Here is an 18590-nt window from a genome sequence, read left to right on the forward strand (position 1 = left end):
CTGGCAGCAGAGTTAGACATAAAGTTTGAAGCAGTTAGTGACCCATCTCTCGAACTGCACTGTTCAATGCCACAGCCACCAGCTCATGTGGCTATTTAAGTTTAAATTAAATGAAAAGTATATCAACTGAGTTCTGCAGGCACATTAGTCACATTTTGAACGCCCCCTAGTCACTTGTAGCTAGTGGTCTCCATAGTCCATGGTGCTGGTATGGAACTTTCCCATCATTGCAGAAAGTTCTGTGGAATACTGTTTGTCTAGAAGAATTAAGCCAAGGGGAAAAGGAGAGAAAGAGAGAGATACCAATTTCCAGAAAAACAAACCCTTGTGCAGGAAAAGAAAAATAATCACAATATATGGGGTTCCTCTGTGAATATCCTTTGCTAATCATAATGGAAACACTGAATTCTGAATTACATAAGTAGAACTTCATTGGGAGGATGCCGGGCTAAGATGAGGCTTGTGTCTGGTAAGAGTGGGGGTTCACATGGAAGAGTTCTAAAGCCTCACATTCCAAGGTGAGAAACTAACAGATAATGCCTGTGACCAAAAAAATCAGAAAGAGCAACAGAGACATTTTGTTAAATGTATACAGACAAATAAAAAAGATTCAGCTAAAAGAGTTACAATGAATGTCTCGATGGAGGGAAAAAAACAGGAATGGTGGGAACAGGGAACACCAAATTTAGGCATAAGGCTTGCAAAACTACTTGATTCTTAAATGATGTGCAGATATGATTGTATTAAAATAATAAATAAAATAGAATAAATTGCAAAAACAGGGGCACCTGGGCGGTTCAGTCAGTTAAGCATCTCTTGATTTTGACTCCGGTCCTGATCTCAGGGTAGCAAGATGGGAGTCCCACGGCAGCTCACTGCTCAGAGCGGAGTCTGCAAGAGATTGTCTCTCCCTCTGCCCCTCCTGTTTGTGCTGTCTCTCTCTCTCTCTAAAATAAATCAATAAGTCTTAAAAAAAAAAAAAAAAACAAGAATAAACTGCAAAACAAAAGCTTTGTTACCATGTCATCTTCTCCATTATGTCTATTCTGGTCCACAGGCATGATCCTTCTATACTTGGATATGTATAGGCTTAGAGCCAAACTCCTATTGGTTCATAAATGCTTAGACTAACCACTGTCTGATTTCAGAAGTGTCACAATGTTTCAATCTAACTCAAAGTAAAGCATGAAGACTCCAATAAAATGTCTAAAAATGATAATAATGAGGGGTGTCTGGGTGGCTCAGTCAATTCAGCATCGGCCTTTATCTCAGGTCATGATCTCAGGGTCCTGGGATCGAGGTCCCCCCTCAACCTCCATACTCGGTTTGGTGGGGGGTGGACGGTGTCTCCTTGTCCCTCTGCCTCCGTCCCTCCCCTTGCTTGCCCTCTGTCTCTCTCTCTCTAATGAATAAATAAAATCTTTTAAAATGGTAATAATAATTTAAAAATAATACAAGCCAACATTTATGGAGCCCTTCCTATGTGCAAGTCATGTGATAAGAGCCTACCGATAAATCAAGGGGTCATTTATTCTTTCTCCACAGAGGTGGCCATAGGCAAGACAGGAAAATAGAGTGGCTCTTCCATGCTTAGGGGACTTAGTTCCAGGTTAGCATCAGAATGCCTATGCTTATTATTATTATTATTATTATTTTTACTTTATGTGATTTTATACTGTGTGTTTTAAAATGGGCCTGAATTATTTTTCAATTTAACACCATCATTTAAAACATAATGAATAGTAAGTCAACTCTAGTTCACATCTGCCAACGGGATGGTCTCATATTGTACACATATCTCTTGATCATAAAACCTGTGAGAACATAGAAAATGAACAAGGTTTAATTAAGTTAAGACAATAAAATGATGTTCAATTTTATTGCCACCATATGAATCACGGAAGGGGGAGAGGTACATCTGTTCGAAATGTGACAATACTTCCTAACATCTAGCTAAAAAAAGGAACTATTACATACAATAGGTTTAAAGTCAAATCCGTGTCAAGTTTCGGGTGACCCACAGGGTTTTTGCCTTAGTACAGAGGTTTAGTGAGAGATTAAATCAGTGAAAATTGTCTTGAGATAGAAAATTGCTAGGCAGTTTTTACAAACTCAGTGTGGTACACTGACTTATCTAATAGAGCATTATCTTCTCCTGGTAATTTACTGATTTTAATTTTATCTGCTATTGCTGTTTGGAAATTGAAACTTTTTGTGCTTGCATTCACACTTGGCCTCTAGAAGCCACCTGCCTAAATGGAAAATCAGAAACCCAGTCACAGGGGAGCCTTGGCGGCTCAGTGGTTTAAGCCTCTGCCTTCAGCTCAGGTCATGATCTCAGGGTCCTGGGATCAAGCCCCACATCGGGCTCTTCGCTCAGCGGGGAGCCTGCTTCCCCCTCTCTCTCTGCCTGCCTCTCTGCCTACTTGGTGATCTCTCTCTGTCTGTCAAATAAATAAAAATCTTTAAAAAAAAAAAAAAGAAATAAAAGAAACCCAGTCACATATAAAAGAGGCTCTGTATTCCCAGCCCTGGGCCTTTACCTAAGGAGGGAGAAGATAATGAATGTGGTCCAGGCATCCAGCCACCCTGGTTTAGTAGCAAAAAAAGGATGGGGCCTATTCTCTCTAATTACACCCTGGGGCTATCTTAGCTAGCATCACATTAAATATTTTCGCCTGTCATTTCATCTTTTCACCATTCTAACCATTGTTCTTGCCAACTTGTGGTTTCGTGGATTTTACTCCTCTGTTGACTTCACATGAAGGCCTGGAACTTACCTGGTGAGCAGTGCCAGGGGAACTGTGTTTACCTCCATGAAAGGGAGACAACTGACCTGACGAAAGCAGCTCTAGAGGGGTCACAGCCCCTCAAAGACATGCATTTTTTATCCAAAAAAAAATTTTTTTTTGCACGAGTGTGGTATTAAATGGGGAAATGAGAGATTAAACCTAAAGTGGAACCCCATGTGCTGGAAATTAAGTAAAATTCCATTACATTTGAATAGTTCTGAGCAAGCAATTTGTTACCCTTTATCCTTTAGTGGAATTGATGAACAGGTGGTTTTCAGAAGATCACGCAGTATATTTAGCTCCTGAAATTCGAGCGGCTCCAGTTCTGATTGGCTGCCGGAGCCACATGATCATTCGGAGCCCAGGCACCATCCAGGCTCTTGCCTGGGGTTCTCGGGAGGGAAGAGTTGGGAGAGGCTTTGCTGCTGAGGAAATTGATTTGATAGAGTAAAGGTAAGGCCCCCTGATGGCTTTTTCTGTCATGTTCTTGCTGGAGATGTTCTGCAGCTTCCCTTGAAGTAGTTTCCAAAGTTTGGGGTCAGAACTGGGGAAATTAGGGATGGAAATGGGACTGGAGAAGTTTGTAACCCTATTACCCTCCTCAGGCCCTACTTAATCTGCCGATGTGTTGTGATGAGAGTCAAGGCCTGCACTAACCAACCTACTGCTCGCCTGAGTTGGTTCTCCCGTCTAACAGACAATATTTTTAAGTTTTCGCCTTTGATTTTTCTTTTCTAAATATATTAGTATGTAAAAGGATCTGTGTTCTGCATTCCTATATTTATCCTGTTCTACTGGGCTTCATTTGCCTCCGAAGGAGTGGCAGTTTCCCTAGCTTAACAAAACCAGCCATGGCGGGGTATTGGTTTACACGGCAAATATCTTCGGGCCGAAGGGACAGCTGCTCCAAGTCATCATCCACTTTTATCAAGAAGAGTCCCGCTCTCTGGCGTCAAACTGAGAAGGCCTTGGGAGAGCCTTTCGGTAGCTCCTGAATTAGAAGCTTAAACCAAAGACCCACATTCTTAGATTTACTTCAGTCAACGCTTTGAACATTTCTTATTTTTCAGGTTTGAGGAAGAGCTACAGAAGCAGAAGAGAAATAATCCATATAAGCCAATGGTGTTCGGGAAACAATTAACCCCATTGCCTTGAGGTTTCTGTTTTTCTCTTTTCAAGCTACTGACAGATTTGTTTTTCTGTGTTCTAATTCCAAATGTAGGATAGACTGCTAGGGTGCGTTAGAGCCCTGGAGAGACCTAAAGCAGCCCTCCTAGAATTTCGGTGCTAGCGAAAAATTCTAACTTCTAGAAGCCAAGCTGACCTTCTTTTCACTAATACTTTTGCCTGAAAATGTTTTTCTGCAAGTATTTAGAAATGTAAATACCCTGTTTCTTTGAATCCGAAGCCTCTTACTTGCTTCCTTTTATAACTTTCACTAAATGGATTGTATAGCTAGAAGTAGCAATATCTGATGTATTACTAGTGAAGGAATCAAGAGACTAATTTAAAGTTTGAGGTTTCTAGACGGGGATCTAAATATCTCCTGTCACGGAACCTGCAATGATCTACGGGTGTGTCGGATGGAGAAGTGTTAAATTCTGTTTTTATGGTGTTGTGATTTCAGTCCTAGGGATAGATGCTAATGTATTTTCATTTGTCTGGAATATGAAAAGTTTGTAGGTGCCACTACTACTCTGGGAAAATGGCAGATGACGAAGAATATGAGGAGGTGGTGGAGGTAAGATGAAAAAGCTGACTCTGACAGCCACGTATTTCATGTGGCGACAATCAAAGCTGTGTAGGTGAATTCATCATTTGAGAAATACATCATCTCTTATAACTTCACAAAGACTCATTATTTAAAGCATGAGAAAGTAATAGTTTATGTTCAGTTTCATTATAATTATGTGGGATTTAGAATTGAAAAGAAATATCACTGTTTCCCACTCTTGCTTTTCTTTAAACTCTCAGAAAAACATGGTGTGGGGTGAAGGCAGGTTTTAATCGATCTTCTGAAACTACCTCCATTTTTTTTTTTAAAGATTTTTATTTATTTAGCAGAGACTGATCACAAGTAGGCAGAGAGAGAGAGTGGGAAGCAGGCTCCTTGCTGAGCAGAGATCCCAATGCAGGGGCTTGATCCCAGGACCCTGAGATCATGACCTGAGCCAAAGGCAGAGGCTTAACCCACTGAGCCACCCAGGCACCTCTTGAATCTACCTTCTTCCCCACCTGCCAACCCTCCTGAGCAAGGGACAGAGGAGACAAAGGGACAATTCTAAAAACTGAACTCTTAGTTTCCACACAGCAGTAGGGAAAACTTACTCTTTGCTTCAACCAGCTGATTACCTAAAGGGTGATATGGAATCAGTGTTCAGGATAATATACTTAGGAGATTTTATATGTGAGATTTTGCATATATGTAAACGTGCACAGGTACCTGTATATATGAACTCATCATGCTCACAAGTGACATTTGGAGCCACACTTTCCTATCAACTCCCGTTCTGTTTACTTAAGTGAACAAGACTAGCTTTTGTGTTTAAATTTTGAAGAAAATTTAAACAAAGACTTAAGTGGACATCCTGAAAAATTTCCTCTGGGTTATTTATGGACATCTGATACATTTTACAAAGCTGTTAATTATCTATTTTATAAAATTTTGTTTTTGTCATGTTATGGTTTTTCTTCATCAATGCTTGCCTTCAGCTTCACATTCTAGAATCTCAAGGCTTGAGGGCTGTAATCCATAGAAAAACATTGAAATTGAATCTGAAAGTACTTAATTTACAATTAATGATGATCTAAGTATAGGGAAACCTCCACGTGCCTAAGATACTTGGAGGCAGTTTTGAAAACCTGTGCTTTTTATCAGGATGAAATTAAGAGCTACCCAGAACCAAAGTCTAAATGACAGTGCCAAAATTTAACTTTGGAAGATTATTTTAATGACTGGTCCACATTTAGATGAAGAAAAATTTGTTGTTCTACAAATAAAGTTAATCTTATTACCGAAGGATTTAGGAACAAAACACAGAATGAATCTCCCACAGTATAATAATGATTATCTGTGGCTTAAGTGCTGAAGGCTACATTCTCAATGGTCAGTATTACTGGCGTGCATTTTACAAATGTCCCCATGAGTTAGAATAATCACTATTCAACAATGACACAATTTAAAATTAAATTGCCTTCCTGTGGTAGTAATACCAGTAATTCTTTTTAGCCTCCAAGTTAAAAATCCCTTGGTTTTCTCAAAATAATTGTGTTCTTTGGTCATTGGAAGTTGTCTTCAGCGTTAGACCTGATTGATTTGACTAGATGTCACAAAAATGGAGGGGGCTATTTTTCGGCTTCTCATCCTTGCCATTTTATTCCTATTACTGCTTCTGGGTCTGACTAGCATTTGCTAAACTGATAGACTTCTCACCAGGGAATATTCAACCAAGGTCCCTCAGACCTCAAAAAAGATGCCATGAAGAATGGAATGGTGGCAAATTTGAGAAAATGGTCAAGGAAGAGTTCAAAGCCAGGAACTGGCTTGAGAAAGAGATCTTTTAGGGGCCTTGGACATCTAAATAAAATTGTACTATCACTCTACTCAAACTGAAACTCGGATAGGAAGGAAAAGAAACGAGGATGCACTAATTAGTGGCACAGCTCTAAAAGTGGGATTTGGCACATGAGTTAATGCCAACCATTTGGGTAGTGTTGCTTTTTTTATAAGCTTATTTCCAAGATACGTTTACCCATGGTGAGAGCCCAGGAAAGGTAAAACTGGATGGCTACCAAGAACTGCTTTTCCTTGGGTGCTAAGAAAATCCAAAATAGTCGTGAATCATTTGCTTTAGTTTAATACTTCCTTCTCCAGTCCCTGATGTTTTGTGTGGCCAGAGGCATGGTTCTCTGTGGATCATGATCAAACAGTATTCCCTAAAGTGTCCAAATGATATTTCCCATGTGATGAAGGCATAGAAAAGAGAAAGTCTCCGTCCTGTGGGAGCTTGTGGTTTCTCTTGCTGTGCCTAAGGACCTACAGATGGATATTAAATTTTATTTTTTTAAGATTTTATTTATTTATTTATTTATTTATTTAACAGAGAGGGAGCACATGCACACAAGTAGGGCGAGCAGCAGGTAGAGGAAGAAGCAGCCCCTCCCAGAGCCCGATGCAGGGAACCATCCCAGAACCCCAGAATCATGACCCAAGCAAAAGGCAGCCACTTAACCGACTGAGCCAGCCAGACGTCCCTGGAGAGTAGATTTTTAAATTAAAGGACTAGTGCAGAAGAAAAGAAAGTGCAAGAGTAAGGGACATTAGGTAAATTTTATATTAATCTTCCTGCAGATGAAATAGAGCCAGTGGTCTATCGGCAATGGTTAACTAATTTGATAAGGGTTCACCGAGCCAAGGGCAGAAGAAAGGAGACCACCTGAGGAAAATTTTGTAGTTCGCGTTTTTCTCTCTCCCTGAGCATATGTTTTGATGACAGAGAAAAGATAAATGAAGCCTACAGCGATATACATTTTGTGAACCGAGAAAATGAGCCCAGTGTTTCATTTTTGTCCCTTTCCTTGCGTGCCTTGGCCTGAGTCTTTCGTTCTGCTTGCCCAGCTTTGCCGGGTGAGGCTGGGGGCAGGATTCCACTCCCTTTACGCATCTGAAACAAAATGTCAGCCAGTTCCTGTCAGCTTCTATTTATTGCTGGTGATGTCAGAAGTAGAACAAAAGTAGGTTTGATTTCAGATCCAGCCTGCAAGTACCTCAGAGCCCTCAATTGTCAACTGTAGCCTCACTTTCCCACATCTTATGCTGAGAGGTCCTAGCATTTCTCCTTCTCCCCTTGGCATTTGCAGATTTTCATCTTTGCATCCTTTCAGGACCATCGTGCCATATACGGATGCACCCCTCACTCTGGAAGGGACTCTCGTTCTTAGTAATTACGGGGACTTAGGGGTCATTGAGATGTGTATAGGCTTTTGAATCTAGTCTTTCCATGACACAGTCCAGTCAAGGAGATCTATTTTGTTTTATTGTTAGTCACAAACAGTGGGTTATATCAAGTTCCTTCTGCACAGCCCACATACCTAGGATTTTGTTCTCCTACTTTCTCTGCAAATTATGCCCTGGGTACCAGAAGAAAAGGTTTTGCTTGTCATAAGTAAAATAACTGCCTCTGGCAGAGAACCCACTTCAGACCCTGTTCTCCTCACCCTGCATCTCCTTGCCTCGTCTGATGGCATTCACGTTAGCTTCCCTGAAGTTTCACCAAGCTAAAATGGCTCCCGTCATGTACTTCCTTCCCACACTTAGTGCACACCAACTGGGCTGTAGTGAAATAGTCCTTTGGTTCAGCCGAGGCAGAGGAGAAGTGACTTCTGCTTTGTTCTCATGATTCCTTTGTGTTCTATTTGTAGTATTACACAGAGGAGACAGTCTATGAAGAGGTGCCGGGAGAGGTAAGACCCAGCCCATGTCCACTTGAGCTGCATGCTGATGAAAGCAGTCAGAGCCTTCTCTCCTCACAGACTCCCAGGGCTACAAAGCTGGCGACGGGAGAGTCTGAGAGAGAATCAGTCACTTACATGTGCGTGGCTGCTGATGGTACAAGAATGAACGCTACCTGTTTGACAGGTTATGTCACTGTCTTTGCTATTCAGCATATCCAAAGTGGCTGGGGATGGTTTCCCCATTGTTCATGTGGTCTTTTGGGGGGTAGGTGGTACTACTCAAAATAAGTAGCTGTTTATCATTGGCTATCACCACTCTGTGACTGTACCAATTGCATGGCCTTGGACATGTGAGTTGAACGGGGACCCGCAATTATATTGTTTAGAGTCGTAACTTGTGGGCCACCATCTGTGCCAACAGGGAATGACACCTCCAAGCCTTTGTCCCTGATGAGGCAATGAAATGTTACTTAGATTGTAGCACATAAGCCTTTCCCATGTGTATCCCAAGATGGTATTTTTTTAGGGTGAAATGTTTCACTTGTGCTTCCTTTTCTGAATGGAGCTGTTTCTCTTGAGCATGACAGTGATGGCTCTCCTGGAACCTGCTTGAAGAGCTTGTGACTGCATGAAACCTAACATTTTAGATGCTGTAAATTGGTTAATTTGTCACCATCAAGCATACATCAGTAACAATGGGCAGAAAACAATCTATTAGCAATGATCTGACAAAGTTGTCCTAGACATCCAATGCCCTTGTTGCCTTGGTTTCTCTTTACAAACCAATGCTAGATCTCGTCCATCGGTACAGAGGATATTTGCTGTGAAGGAAATCGTGCTACGACTTGGCTACTTACCTTCTTTTCTTACATACAGTATTTTGAACCTTGGACTAGACCTAAACTTTGGGCCTTAGTTTCTTCTACTATACAGGCTCTTGTAAGAAACCATCATCTCCCACCTACCACATGCATAGGACTGTTGTTAAGGAAAATTACCCCCCATGTTGTCATCATTGCCCTTGTCCACCTAAGTACGCATTTATTAGTGTACATGGCACTCAGGTTCATTATGGGACAAGCAACCCACTTTTTCTTAGACTCATTTAAAAGTGAACATGAAGTCAGGAAGTCAAGCTTTATTTGATCATCTTAATCTTTTGTTCTCTCATCCCAAGTTTGCTTTTCCTCTACCCAAACGATTTAAGAAGATTTTAAATGTTTAAGAATATTGTATTTCTGATTTTTATCCAACCTGAAAGCGTTTGGGTTCCTTTCTACACAAATGGAGTTTCAAGGCACTGTGTAGCAAGTTAGGAAGGAGTAATCTTTTGACTACACACTCTCCTGAACAAGCAAGTTTACATAATGTGATGTACCTTCACTGGACAGAGTGTATGATGTCCTGCTTTGGTCTGTTTTAGACAGGTAGAAGTTACAGGAGGGGTGGAAGTCTGACTTGTGATCAGAATAATGCCTTTATACCAAGATCACACGATCACAGTTTTTACTTCATAACAATGTTGAACTACGTGTCCCATTTTCAGACAATAACAGAAATCTATGAAACTACGACAACACGGACAACCACATCTGACTATGAGCAGTCAGAACCTTCCAAACCCGCGTTGGCACAGCCGGTACCGGCACAGCCGGTTACCACCAAGCCAGTGGAGAGGAAGAAGGTTATCCGGAAGAAACTGGATTCTTCGAAGTTCATGACCCCCTACATTGTACACAGTCAGAAGATGCAGGAACTCTTTAGCCCAGTAAGTTTCAAACAACTTCTGCTAATCTGGTTTTATTATTGAGAAAGTACTGACTCTCAACCAGCTGTTTTTGGCGCCGGCTGAATTTTGTTTCTCAGCCTTGTGTGAGACAAAGACTTCCCTGCAGAAATATAAGCTCTCGTGACTCTTGAATTTTCCTCTCATGTAATTCACTGGCACCATTGCAGCATCAGAGAAAGCATCCTTACTGCGATTATTCCCACAAAATAAGCAGGAGGCCAGTCACAAAGCATTTATTGGTATTTAATCAAAATCTGTTAGCCAGTCTAGAATCATGAAGTCATAAATAAAGATTCAGTTGAAATCCATTCACAGAAGCTAAAGAACATCTATTTAAACTGTGTCTGAGCAGAATGCCCTTACCCAGATACTTAACAATATGTAAAAAGGTCTTCAAGAGCTGTATGATGAAGAAGTGTAGTTTAGAAAACCAGGATCACACTAAGAGCTCATCTGAAATGAGGATCGGAATGTTTGACTATATCTTAGAACAACGTTTTGTTTGTTTGTTTTGTCTGTTTGATTTTTAAGATTTTATTTATTTGAGAGGGACAGAGAAAGAACAGGCAGGGGGTGGAGAGAGGGAGAAGCAGGCTTTCCACTGGGCTTGATCCCAGGACCTTGGGATCATGACCCGAGCTGAAGGCAGATGCTTAACCAACTGAGCCACCCAGGCGCCCCAGCTCTGTGGTTTTTAACTGTGGCTGCTCATCAGAATCCTCCGGGAGTTTTAAAACTACTGATACCCAGGCTGTTCTGGTTTAATCAGTCTGAGGTTGGGACCTGTGCAGGGAGATTTTTAAAAGCTTTGAAAATGTGAAGCTCTGGTTGAGAATCACTGCTGTTGAAGGTCCCTGGTCCTTAAATTTCCATGTACAGTTAGACTGTAATAATTTATACTGATTGGCAGTAGATTGAGACCCATGTGAATGGATCTCATTTGTGGATTGTCCATGCAAGCTGATGTCTCACTAGATGGCCTCATTGCACATCCTCCGGGAGCTTGGAAAAAATGAAAAGCAGCTCATGGGAACATTGAATTATATAGGACTAAGGACTTAAGTCAAAAGCATCCCATTGTGATTGGTCGGTAAATGGCCATGTTTGGTTTAGTGTTAACTCCTGGGGACTATTTGGCCAATTTCCAGTTCAGATTCTTGAATGGCCTAAAACCTAGTTTCCTAAGGCTTTGGGCTCTAAAAACGAGATTATCTTGCCTCCTTTATCATTGCAGTATTCAGTATAACAGAAAACTTTTTTTGCCCATTTAGTGCCATAAAATCTCATAAATTCTGATGATAATACCTAGAATTTCTGATAGTCTGAAGAAAATGTTGGCAAAGGTTTATAGTATTTTTAAAGTGGTTAGTGATAAAATCAAGAGTATAATTTATATTGTTGACTACATTTAGGAGTACAATTGAAGCATTAATAATGATAAATTATGCACATTGTTATTAAGGCAAGAACTCATTGTATATTTAGCGGAAATAATGAAATTGCATTCCTTTTCAAAATACTCCATAATTCAGACTTTCCATTAATTCAGCTGGTGTCTCAGCTATAGAAACCATTAAGATTTAGCTACAACTTCTGAATTGAATATTTTTGCATTGTATTAGCAATCAAATCTTTTCAGATAATTTCTATATTTATTTTCTAAAATTATTGAGGTTCGGACTTTTTATGTGTGCATTCAGACAATGAAAACATTGAGAGAATCATTTTAGGGCATTTTCAAGACAATAGTCTGTAATAGAATTTCTACTGTCTCAAGTATCCAACCATGTTTAGGAAGAATAATGAACAAATCTATTTTAGTTTTTGCTAAGAATCGGACAAGGGACAAAAAGAAAGCTGTTATAACTGATAATTGTTAGAACTTGGAGGATTTTTTTTTTTTTTTATCAGAAGGGGTGAATGTATTGCTTGAAATTTCTGCTGCTGTCTTGTCAGGTTTTAGGCTAATATCTGATATTCTTTTCAGAATAAATACAAGGAGAACTATGAGAAAGCAAAAGGACAGCCATACGCCATCACAACTGATACCCCAGAACTTCGCCGGATCAAGAAAGTGCAAGATCAACTCAGTGAGGTGGGCTGCATTTCTAAAATAAAGGCGAGACATGTCAAAAACATGCCCATCTCTGGGAATTGGGGGCCTTAAAATGTATAGACAAAAAGAAGAGTCGAATTACTATGAGCCAGTCCAGAAATCTAGAGAAAGTGTTGGCTCAAGATTGTGCGGCTCTAAATGCGAACCCCAAGAGCTATCTAAAAGCTTGGCTTAATAAGTGAGCAAGAGATGATATGAGATGGGGAATTCGAGTTCACGGTGGTCCTCCTCGGAGGAGTGCAGGGAGGTTGAAACTCTGCCAGGAAAGCAGATATGCAGGGAATGTAGGAGCTCGGCAGACCTTTGGAGATCGCAGTTTTCTTCCTAAAATGTAGGAACTTTGCTTTGCGGAACAGACAGTGAGTCGTCAGGTTAGTGCTCTTGGGTTATAGATTTCCTTTACTGTACTCACATGGGCATGCCTGTCATGAACTCTGTGCATTATTTCTGCAGGTTAAGTATCGAATGGATGGCGATGTTGCTAAAACTATCTGTCACGTAGACGAAAAAGCAAAGGACATTGAACATGCAAAGAAAGTGTCGCAGCAAGTCAGTAAGGTGAGGTCATGGTGTGGATGGCTGGGATGCTGAAGAGCACGTAGGTGACCTCTATCAGGCCGTAGAGGAGAGAGCTGGACAGGCCTAATCCTGCTTGCCAATCTGTCTCTTTTGAATCCCGGGCATTGTGAACTCACAGTGAGGGAGACCCAGGCTGCACGTGCGTCATCGAGGCCACCGGACGACTGAAGTGGGTTGGAAGGCCTATGGTGGCCTGGAAAGGCAGACCCAGTGTTGCCAGAGTCTCTTACTTATTTTTAAACCAGTCAGAGAGCTTAATTTTTACAAGAAATCCTCAAATTTCAAATGTAAGCAACTAATTTAAAACATTGTAAAAAATACCATATAAGTCAAAAGGAACATGTCCCCTATCCCGATTCAGCCAATGGCCAAGAAGTTTGCAGCCTTTGAAAGGAATCTGTAGGAGAATCCTAATCATGATTTATTTTTAAAAAATCAGACTTTTCAAGTAAAAGCTTACCAGCATAGGAAAAGTATTAATGGGACATTGATGTGGTCAGTGTTTTCCTAACTGATGCTAGTAACGCATAGGCACATGGGCAGCCTTGGTGTGAGGACACTTGGAATTTGAAAGACTTCACAGCTCTCTGTTCTCTACACCCTCATGCCCTTCGGGGAGACATGAACCACTGGTCCTCTGCTCTTTCTGTCTAGGTTTTATACAAGCAGAACTGGGAAGACACCAAGGATAAGTACCTGCTTCCCCCTGATGCCCCTGAACTTGTCCAGGCAGTTAAGAACACAGCCATGTTCAGTAAGGTAAGGGCTTCTGCTCTGTCGCTGCTTCTCTCCTTCCCCCACATAAATCAGAGCAATACCCAGTCCTCTTGATGATCTGGAATGCTCACTTTTTGTGAGTATCCTTGAGCCATGTGGGTTTCAGGGATGGAGGTGAGCAGGGAGGAACTGAGAGGAAAGCTCTTGAGTAGAGTGAAGGAGAGGGTCTTGGGGGGAAGCTAAGCAACATGGGGAGAACGAGTAGGGGCGAACGAAGATGCACCTGGGAACTGGCTCTCAAACATTGGGTTACACTTGGGGCATTTCTGGCTATCACGCTTATTAAATGCTTTTCATGATAGAGACCATGCAAAGTATTTCCTGGCTCCTTACACTTGCATTAGTCCTTGTTGTAGGAAGCAGGTACAGTCCCAGAGAGGAAATGAAACAAAATCAGACACATCCGCCCTTCTGAAAATAAGTTTTGTCAAAAGAAGAGGACAAGCTAATAATAAATATCACTTGGACTGAGTGGAGAAGGGGAGGTTATCTGCAGATTCCATTTACCTTGGCTTTTACCTTGCCTAATTTCTTCTTGCTACTGATGGATAAATTCAAAATCGTGTATTTCGTGTAAGTGGGAACTCACTTTCTCATAATTTTTCTCCCTTTTCTGATTTAGAAACTGTACACTGAGGACTGGGAAGCTGACAAAAGCTTGTTTTACCCGTACAACGATAGCCCAGAGCTGAGAAGGGTGGCCCAAGCCCAGAAAGCCCTCAGTGACGTAAGTCAAGTGCAGTCAACATTGTTGGGGAGTGCGGTATCGGGACACCTCAAGTTATGTCTTCTGGCCAGATATTCACTGCAATTTTTCAAAAAGGCTAAATGTCATTATAGCAGATGAATCTGTCTAGAATCATTATGGTGTCTTAACTAGACATCACATTATAATTTTATTAGACTTAATTTAACAGTCTTGTTTTTTTATTAGGTGAAGAACCTGAGTCTGAGACCACATAGGTCGTTAGTGGCAAAGCCCAGATTAGAAGCTTGGTCATGTGACCCCAAGTTCTTTCCACTGTCGCATGTGCCCTCTGTTTCCTTGGCTGGAGTTGAAGTTTTTTCTGTGACAATAGAGTGGCATTTTAAAAAAGCCTTTGGGCTCATAGACACTTTCTCAAGTATATTAAGTGAAAAATGTTATTGAAGGCTTTTGATTTGCTATCCTAATTATAAAGTCTGAATTGTGGTGTGTCTCCCCTTTTCTACATGGACTGACACACTTGTCCAAACGTGTTTGTGTAGTTCTCTCACAAAAATCTCTTGCCATCAGCTATACATAGAGGATGTTTCAGAGACATGAAGGGTATTTCAGAGTTCATAAAATGTCAGCAGTCCCCACTGGCCAGAATTTTAGTGTCTTCGACCTTGAAAACATTTTTTTAAAGATTTTATTTATTTGACAGAGACACAGCGAGAGAGGGAAAACAAGAAGGGGGAGTGGGAGAGGGAAAGGTCGGCTCCCTGCTCTGCAGGAAGCAGGGAGTAGGGAGCCCGATGTGGGGCTCAATCCCAGGACTGTGGGACCACGACCTGAGCTGAAGGCAGACACTTGACCAATTGAGCCACCCAGGTGCCCTTGAAAACCATTTTTTTAGAGGGATTTAGCAGGCCTGTTGAGTCCCTATGTTGAAAGCACCAGCCGTAGTAGAGAGCTCCACTTGATTCTAACAGTTGCCCTTGTTTTGAGGAGCTTTATGTCTTGACTCCTGGATTTGCTAGAGTCTGTATTGAAAATCCAGACTTCTGCTCTTGTCTTCAGGAGAACACGGTTTTAAAAAATAACAAGTTGTTTTTCCTTGAGTTGTCAACTAGACCCCTCAAACCTCTAACACTCACTGTGGACTTAACAAGTCATTTGGTGTCTTGAAAATTACTAGGATTTATTTCTAATGGATCTTAGAATCTTACCTTGCCTTGTACTGGAATTATGCATAATCATTTGATGGTGTTTCCAACTTTTGAGGTCTTAATCTTTTATCGCCTCTCACTCTATATCATTTGCAAATTTAGGGGACATATTTCTATCCCAGTTTTCATACAGTTGATTAAAATATAGCTTAGGTGTACTCCTGTTTTTCCATAGAGTAAGTTAAAAAATAAAGAAGCCATAACAAAAATTTAAGTCTATCTAGTACTGTACTGGTTTTAATATATAGGGGCTTATTGGTTCTCTTTTAAGTTAGCTTTTTGGTTCTGTATGTCATGAACATATAATATTATTGTGTAACCTTTTTCAAGTGATCAGTAGTTACTTGTTGAAAGTCCATTATGCATACATAGCTGATGGGATAGAAAGGTATGACAAGAAGTTTTCATCCTTTCCCTTGAGACTTTATGATCAGATAAAATGAAATTGTTACATATTAAACAATAAGAAAAAAATTTTTCAAAAATTTTAGAAAGCAAATTCTATAGTCTAATATTTGCTGGAAGAGAGGGCACATGCAAGTAATTAGAGAAGGCCATGCCGAAGTGGCAGTCCCAAGGGAAGGGGCGAACAGGAAAGGCATTTCAAGGAGAGAATACCCTTGAACAAAGGAATAGTGGTGAAATCAGTCTTAAGGGGACAAAGAAAGTGAATGTTGTGGGTGCCTAGTTAGGAGGGCACTTTTAAGAAACTGGTAGCAGGACCTTGAAAATCAGACGAAATAATTCTGATGTGATATGGTAGTGTGTAAGAGATATCATGTGATTTTTGGAGGGGAAAACAATATGGTAAAAAGTAGGATTTGGAAAAAATCTGAAGGACAATATAGTAGATTGGGACTGGGAAAAATTGTGATCATTTGAAGAAGACTGTTTTAGTAATACAGAGAGACCAAAGGGATGACAGGGACAAAGGAAAGGAAGAAAGGAATCTGAAGGTAATAAGTATTTTAAAAGGGTTAAGGACATTGGATATTGGAGATGAAGGAGTGAGGGGACACATAGAGGAGTTTATGAGGAAGTCTGGTAGTCTGGGCATATAGGGCTACAACTAGTAATGGTGCACTAATGAATAGAGAAACAGAGTTGAGATGGTGGAACATTCTGATCAAGGCAGTTTATGGATAAATTAGAAATTCATTCTATTGCATAGGTGTGAGAACAGGACAAGAAATGAACACTTGCGAGTCTTCAGAATAAAAGGGACAGCTGAAGATGCGAAACCGTATGAGGGAGGCAGAACAACATATGGCCAAGAGCAGAGTTTTGGATGACGCCCATACTTAGGACACCTGGAAAGGAGCCAGCAAAAGAATGAGGGAACAAACTGTCAGAGAAGTTGAAGGAGAACCAGGAAATGCCATGTCATATAAGCCTAGGAAGAAGTTTCCAAGAAGACACTTAATCTCCACATGTCTCCCTTTCTTCATCAAATGGAGAGCTGGGGGGTTGCCTCCATGTCAGTCTAGTGCTAGGGACTCTGAACAGTTAAGTTGACCCCATTTTTGAGATCTCTCAGTAGAATCCATAATGGAGAATATATAATCATGAAGTAGAATCTTCCCCTCCTTTCTTAGAAGAACTTGGCAGTTAAGATAGGGCTTTTAATTTAATTGCAGGTTATGCGCCAAGTATCAGATTACCAACGTGCCTATTAATACTGTTGTCCGTACCATGAACTTCTACAATTTTGGGGCACAGAGCCCCAAGCAGGCTGTTGTTCACAGAACATAATGCTGGGTAGGCATGTAGATTTCAAACCAAGCACTTGGGTTTGGAAGCTTTCTGTCCCTTTCCTGCACCCTTTTCCTGTTTCTCTGAAACCTACTTATCATGTTTTTCTTGCTATCTGAGCAAAGACCAAATAATTTTACAAATACCAAGATAGTCTTTAAGTTGATCCAGAGTGTAGCATTCTAATTAGACAGAATTCTGAACAAGGTTCCTGAGAAATTGGGACTCCTAGATCTGATTTCTCTGAAGTTTTTGACAGGATGTCATACTTAGGAAGCATTTCTCCTGACAGGACGTTTCTTATTCTCTGAGGACTTAGCCAGCCATAGAAAATACCAGTCACCCTATGCCTAAAATAAAGTCTATACTACTTAAAGCTTGACCAGTGGAATTAATATAAATGCATTTTAAAATTAGTGTTTTAAATCCCCCATTGATCTAATGTTCATAAAAGCTTTTGTTACAGGTAGTAGGTAGATATTATCGGGTTAAGTCATAGTTAGACTTGGTTAAAGCATGAAGATGATGAGTGGGACCTTGGAACTGTCCAGCCTCTTTCTTTATAGTGTAAAGAAGAATACCTCCATGTGGAAGGAGAAATAATTTGTTCAAGTCTCACAACTGAGTAGAAAAGTTGTGATGATAAGCCATCTCTTGAGATTTCAGTCATTGAACATTTGCTCTGGTCAGTTTCTGTGTGAACCACCAGGGCTCCCAGACAAGAGGTTGTGTTTTCTGGCCTTGCAGAGCTCACAGTCCAAGGACGGACAGATAGGAAAGCTGTGGATCATAGTGTCATCTGGGAATTCCTTTAAAGGAGACAAGTGCCAAGTTGAGTGAGGTCCCAAGAGAAAGGTCCTCAGGTGGGGAGACAGTTGCTTGTCCTGAGCCATGGAGAATGAGCAGCAGTTCGCAGGCAGATGAGAGCCTGGAGCTGGGGCCTACCAGGGAAAAGGGAACAGCAGGTGAGAGGTCCAGAGGCATAAGAGGCTTTCATGTGTCTGGGGATCTACAAATAGTTCTGCATTTTTTGGAGGCAGAGGTCAAGGTTGGTGGAAAAAACGCCTGAGTAGTCAGTGAAGGAAAATGGAGGGCAAGAGCGAAGGGGTTGCATGACTAATGGACACATATTTTCCAACAAGAGAGGCCTTTAATAGGCAAAGGGAAGTTGCTCATGAGGGAGCAGCTGAAGCTGTCAAAAAAAAAACAACAACGAGCGAGAGAAGAGGTGACGGATGGAGCTGGGTACCGAGGGATGCTGGGAGGGAACAGCAGTGAGAGTACAGGGGTTCTGCCCTGCAATGGCTGCTTCTCTGAGCCACGCAGTAGTGGGGAAGGGCAGGGATGAGTACAGGGAAAGAGAAGAGGATATATAGCATTTCTTTATGAAAAAGGCAGCTGAGAGTTGACTGGGGGC

At 41.1% G+C, this 18590-nt stretch overlaps 1 protein-coding gene across 25 annotated transcripts in view; it reads left to right on the top strand.

The window, feature by feature from the left end:
- The first annotated feature begins 3139 nt into the window (after positions 1–3139).
- The window catches only part of NEB (nebulin), a 207739-nt gene continuing 192288 nt past the window's right edge, over positions 3140–18590 (top strand). For all 25 annotated transcript variants that reach the window (XM_013051923.2, XM_004743838.3, XM_004743843.3 and 22 more), the window contains exons 1-9: positions 3140–3245; positions 3863–3948; positions 4469–4533; positions 8214–8255; positions 9793–10014; positions 12023–12130; positions 12605–12709; positions 13385–13489; positions 14130–14234. In XM_013051923.2, the coding sequence (XP_012907377.2) occupies positions 4498–4533; positions 8214–8255; positions 9793–10014; positions 12023–12130; positions 12605–12709; positions 13385–13489; positions 14130–14234 (723 nt within the window). In that variant the 5' untranslated portion in view covers positions 3140–3245; positions 3863–3948; positions 4469–4497. The remainder of the gene's footprint in view (positions 3246–3862; positions 3949–4468; positions 4534–8213; positions 8256–9792; positions 10015–12022; positions 12131–12604; positions 12710–13384; positions 13490–14129; positions 14235–18590) is intronic.

Source organism: Mustela putorius, unplaced genomic scaffold (assembly GCF_011764305.1).
Source record: "Mustela putorius furo isolate JIRA1106 unplaced genomic scaffold, ASM1176430v1.1 tig00003869_pilon_pilon_pilon, whole genome shotgun sequence".
Classification (NCBI taxonomy): domain Eukaryota; kingdom Metazoa; phylum Chordata; class Mammalia; order Carnivora; family Mustelidae; genus Mustela; species Mustela putorius.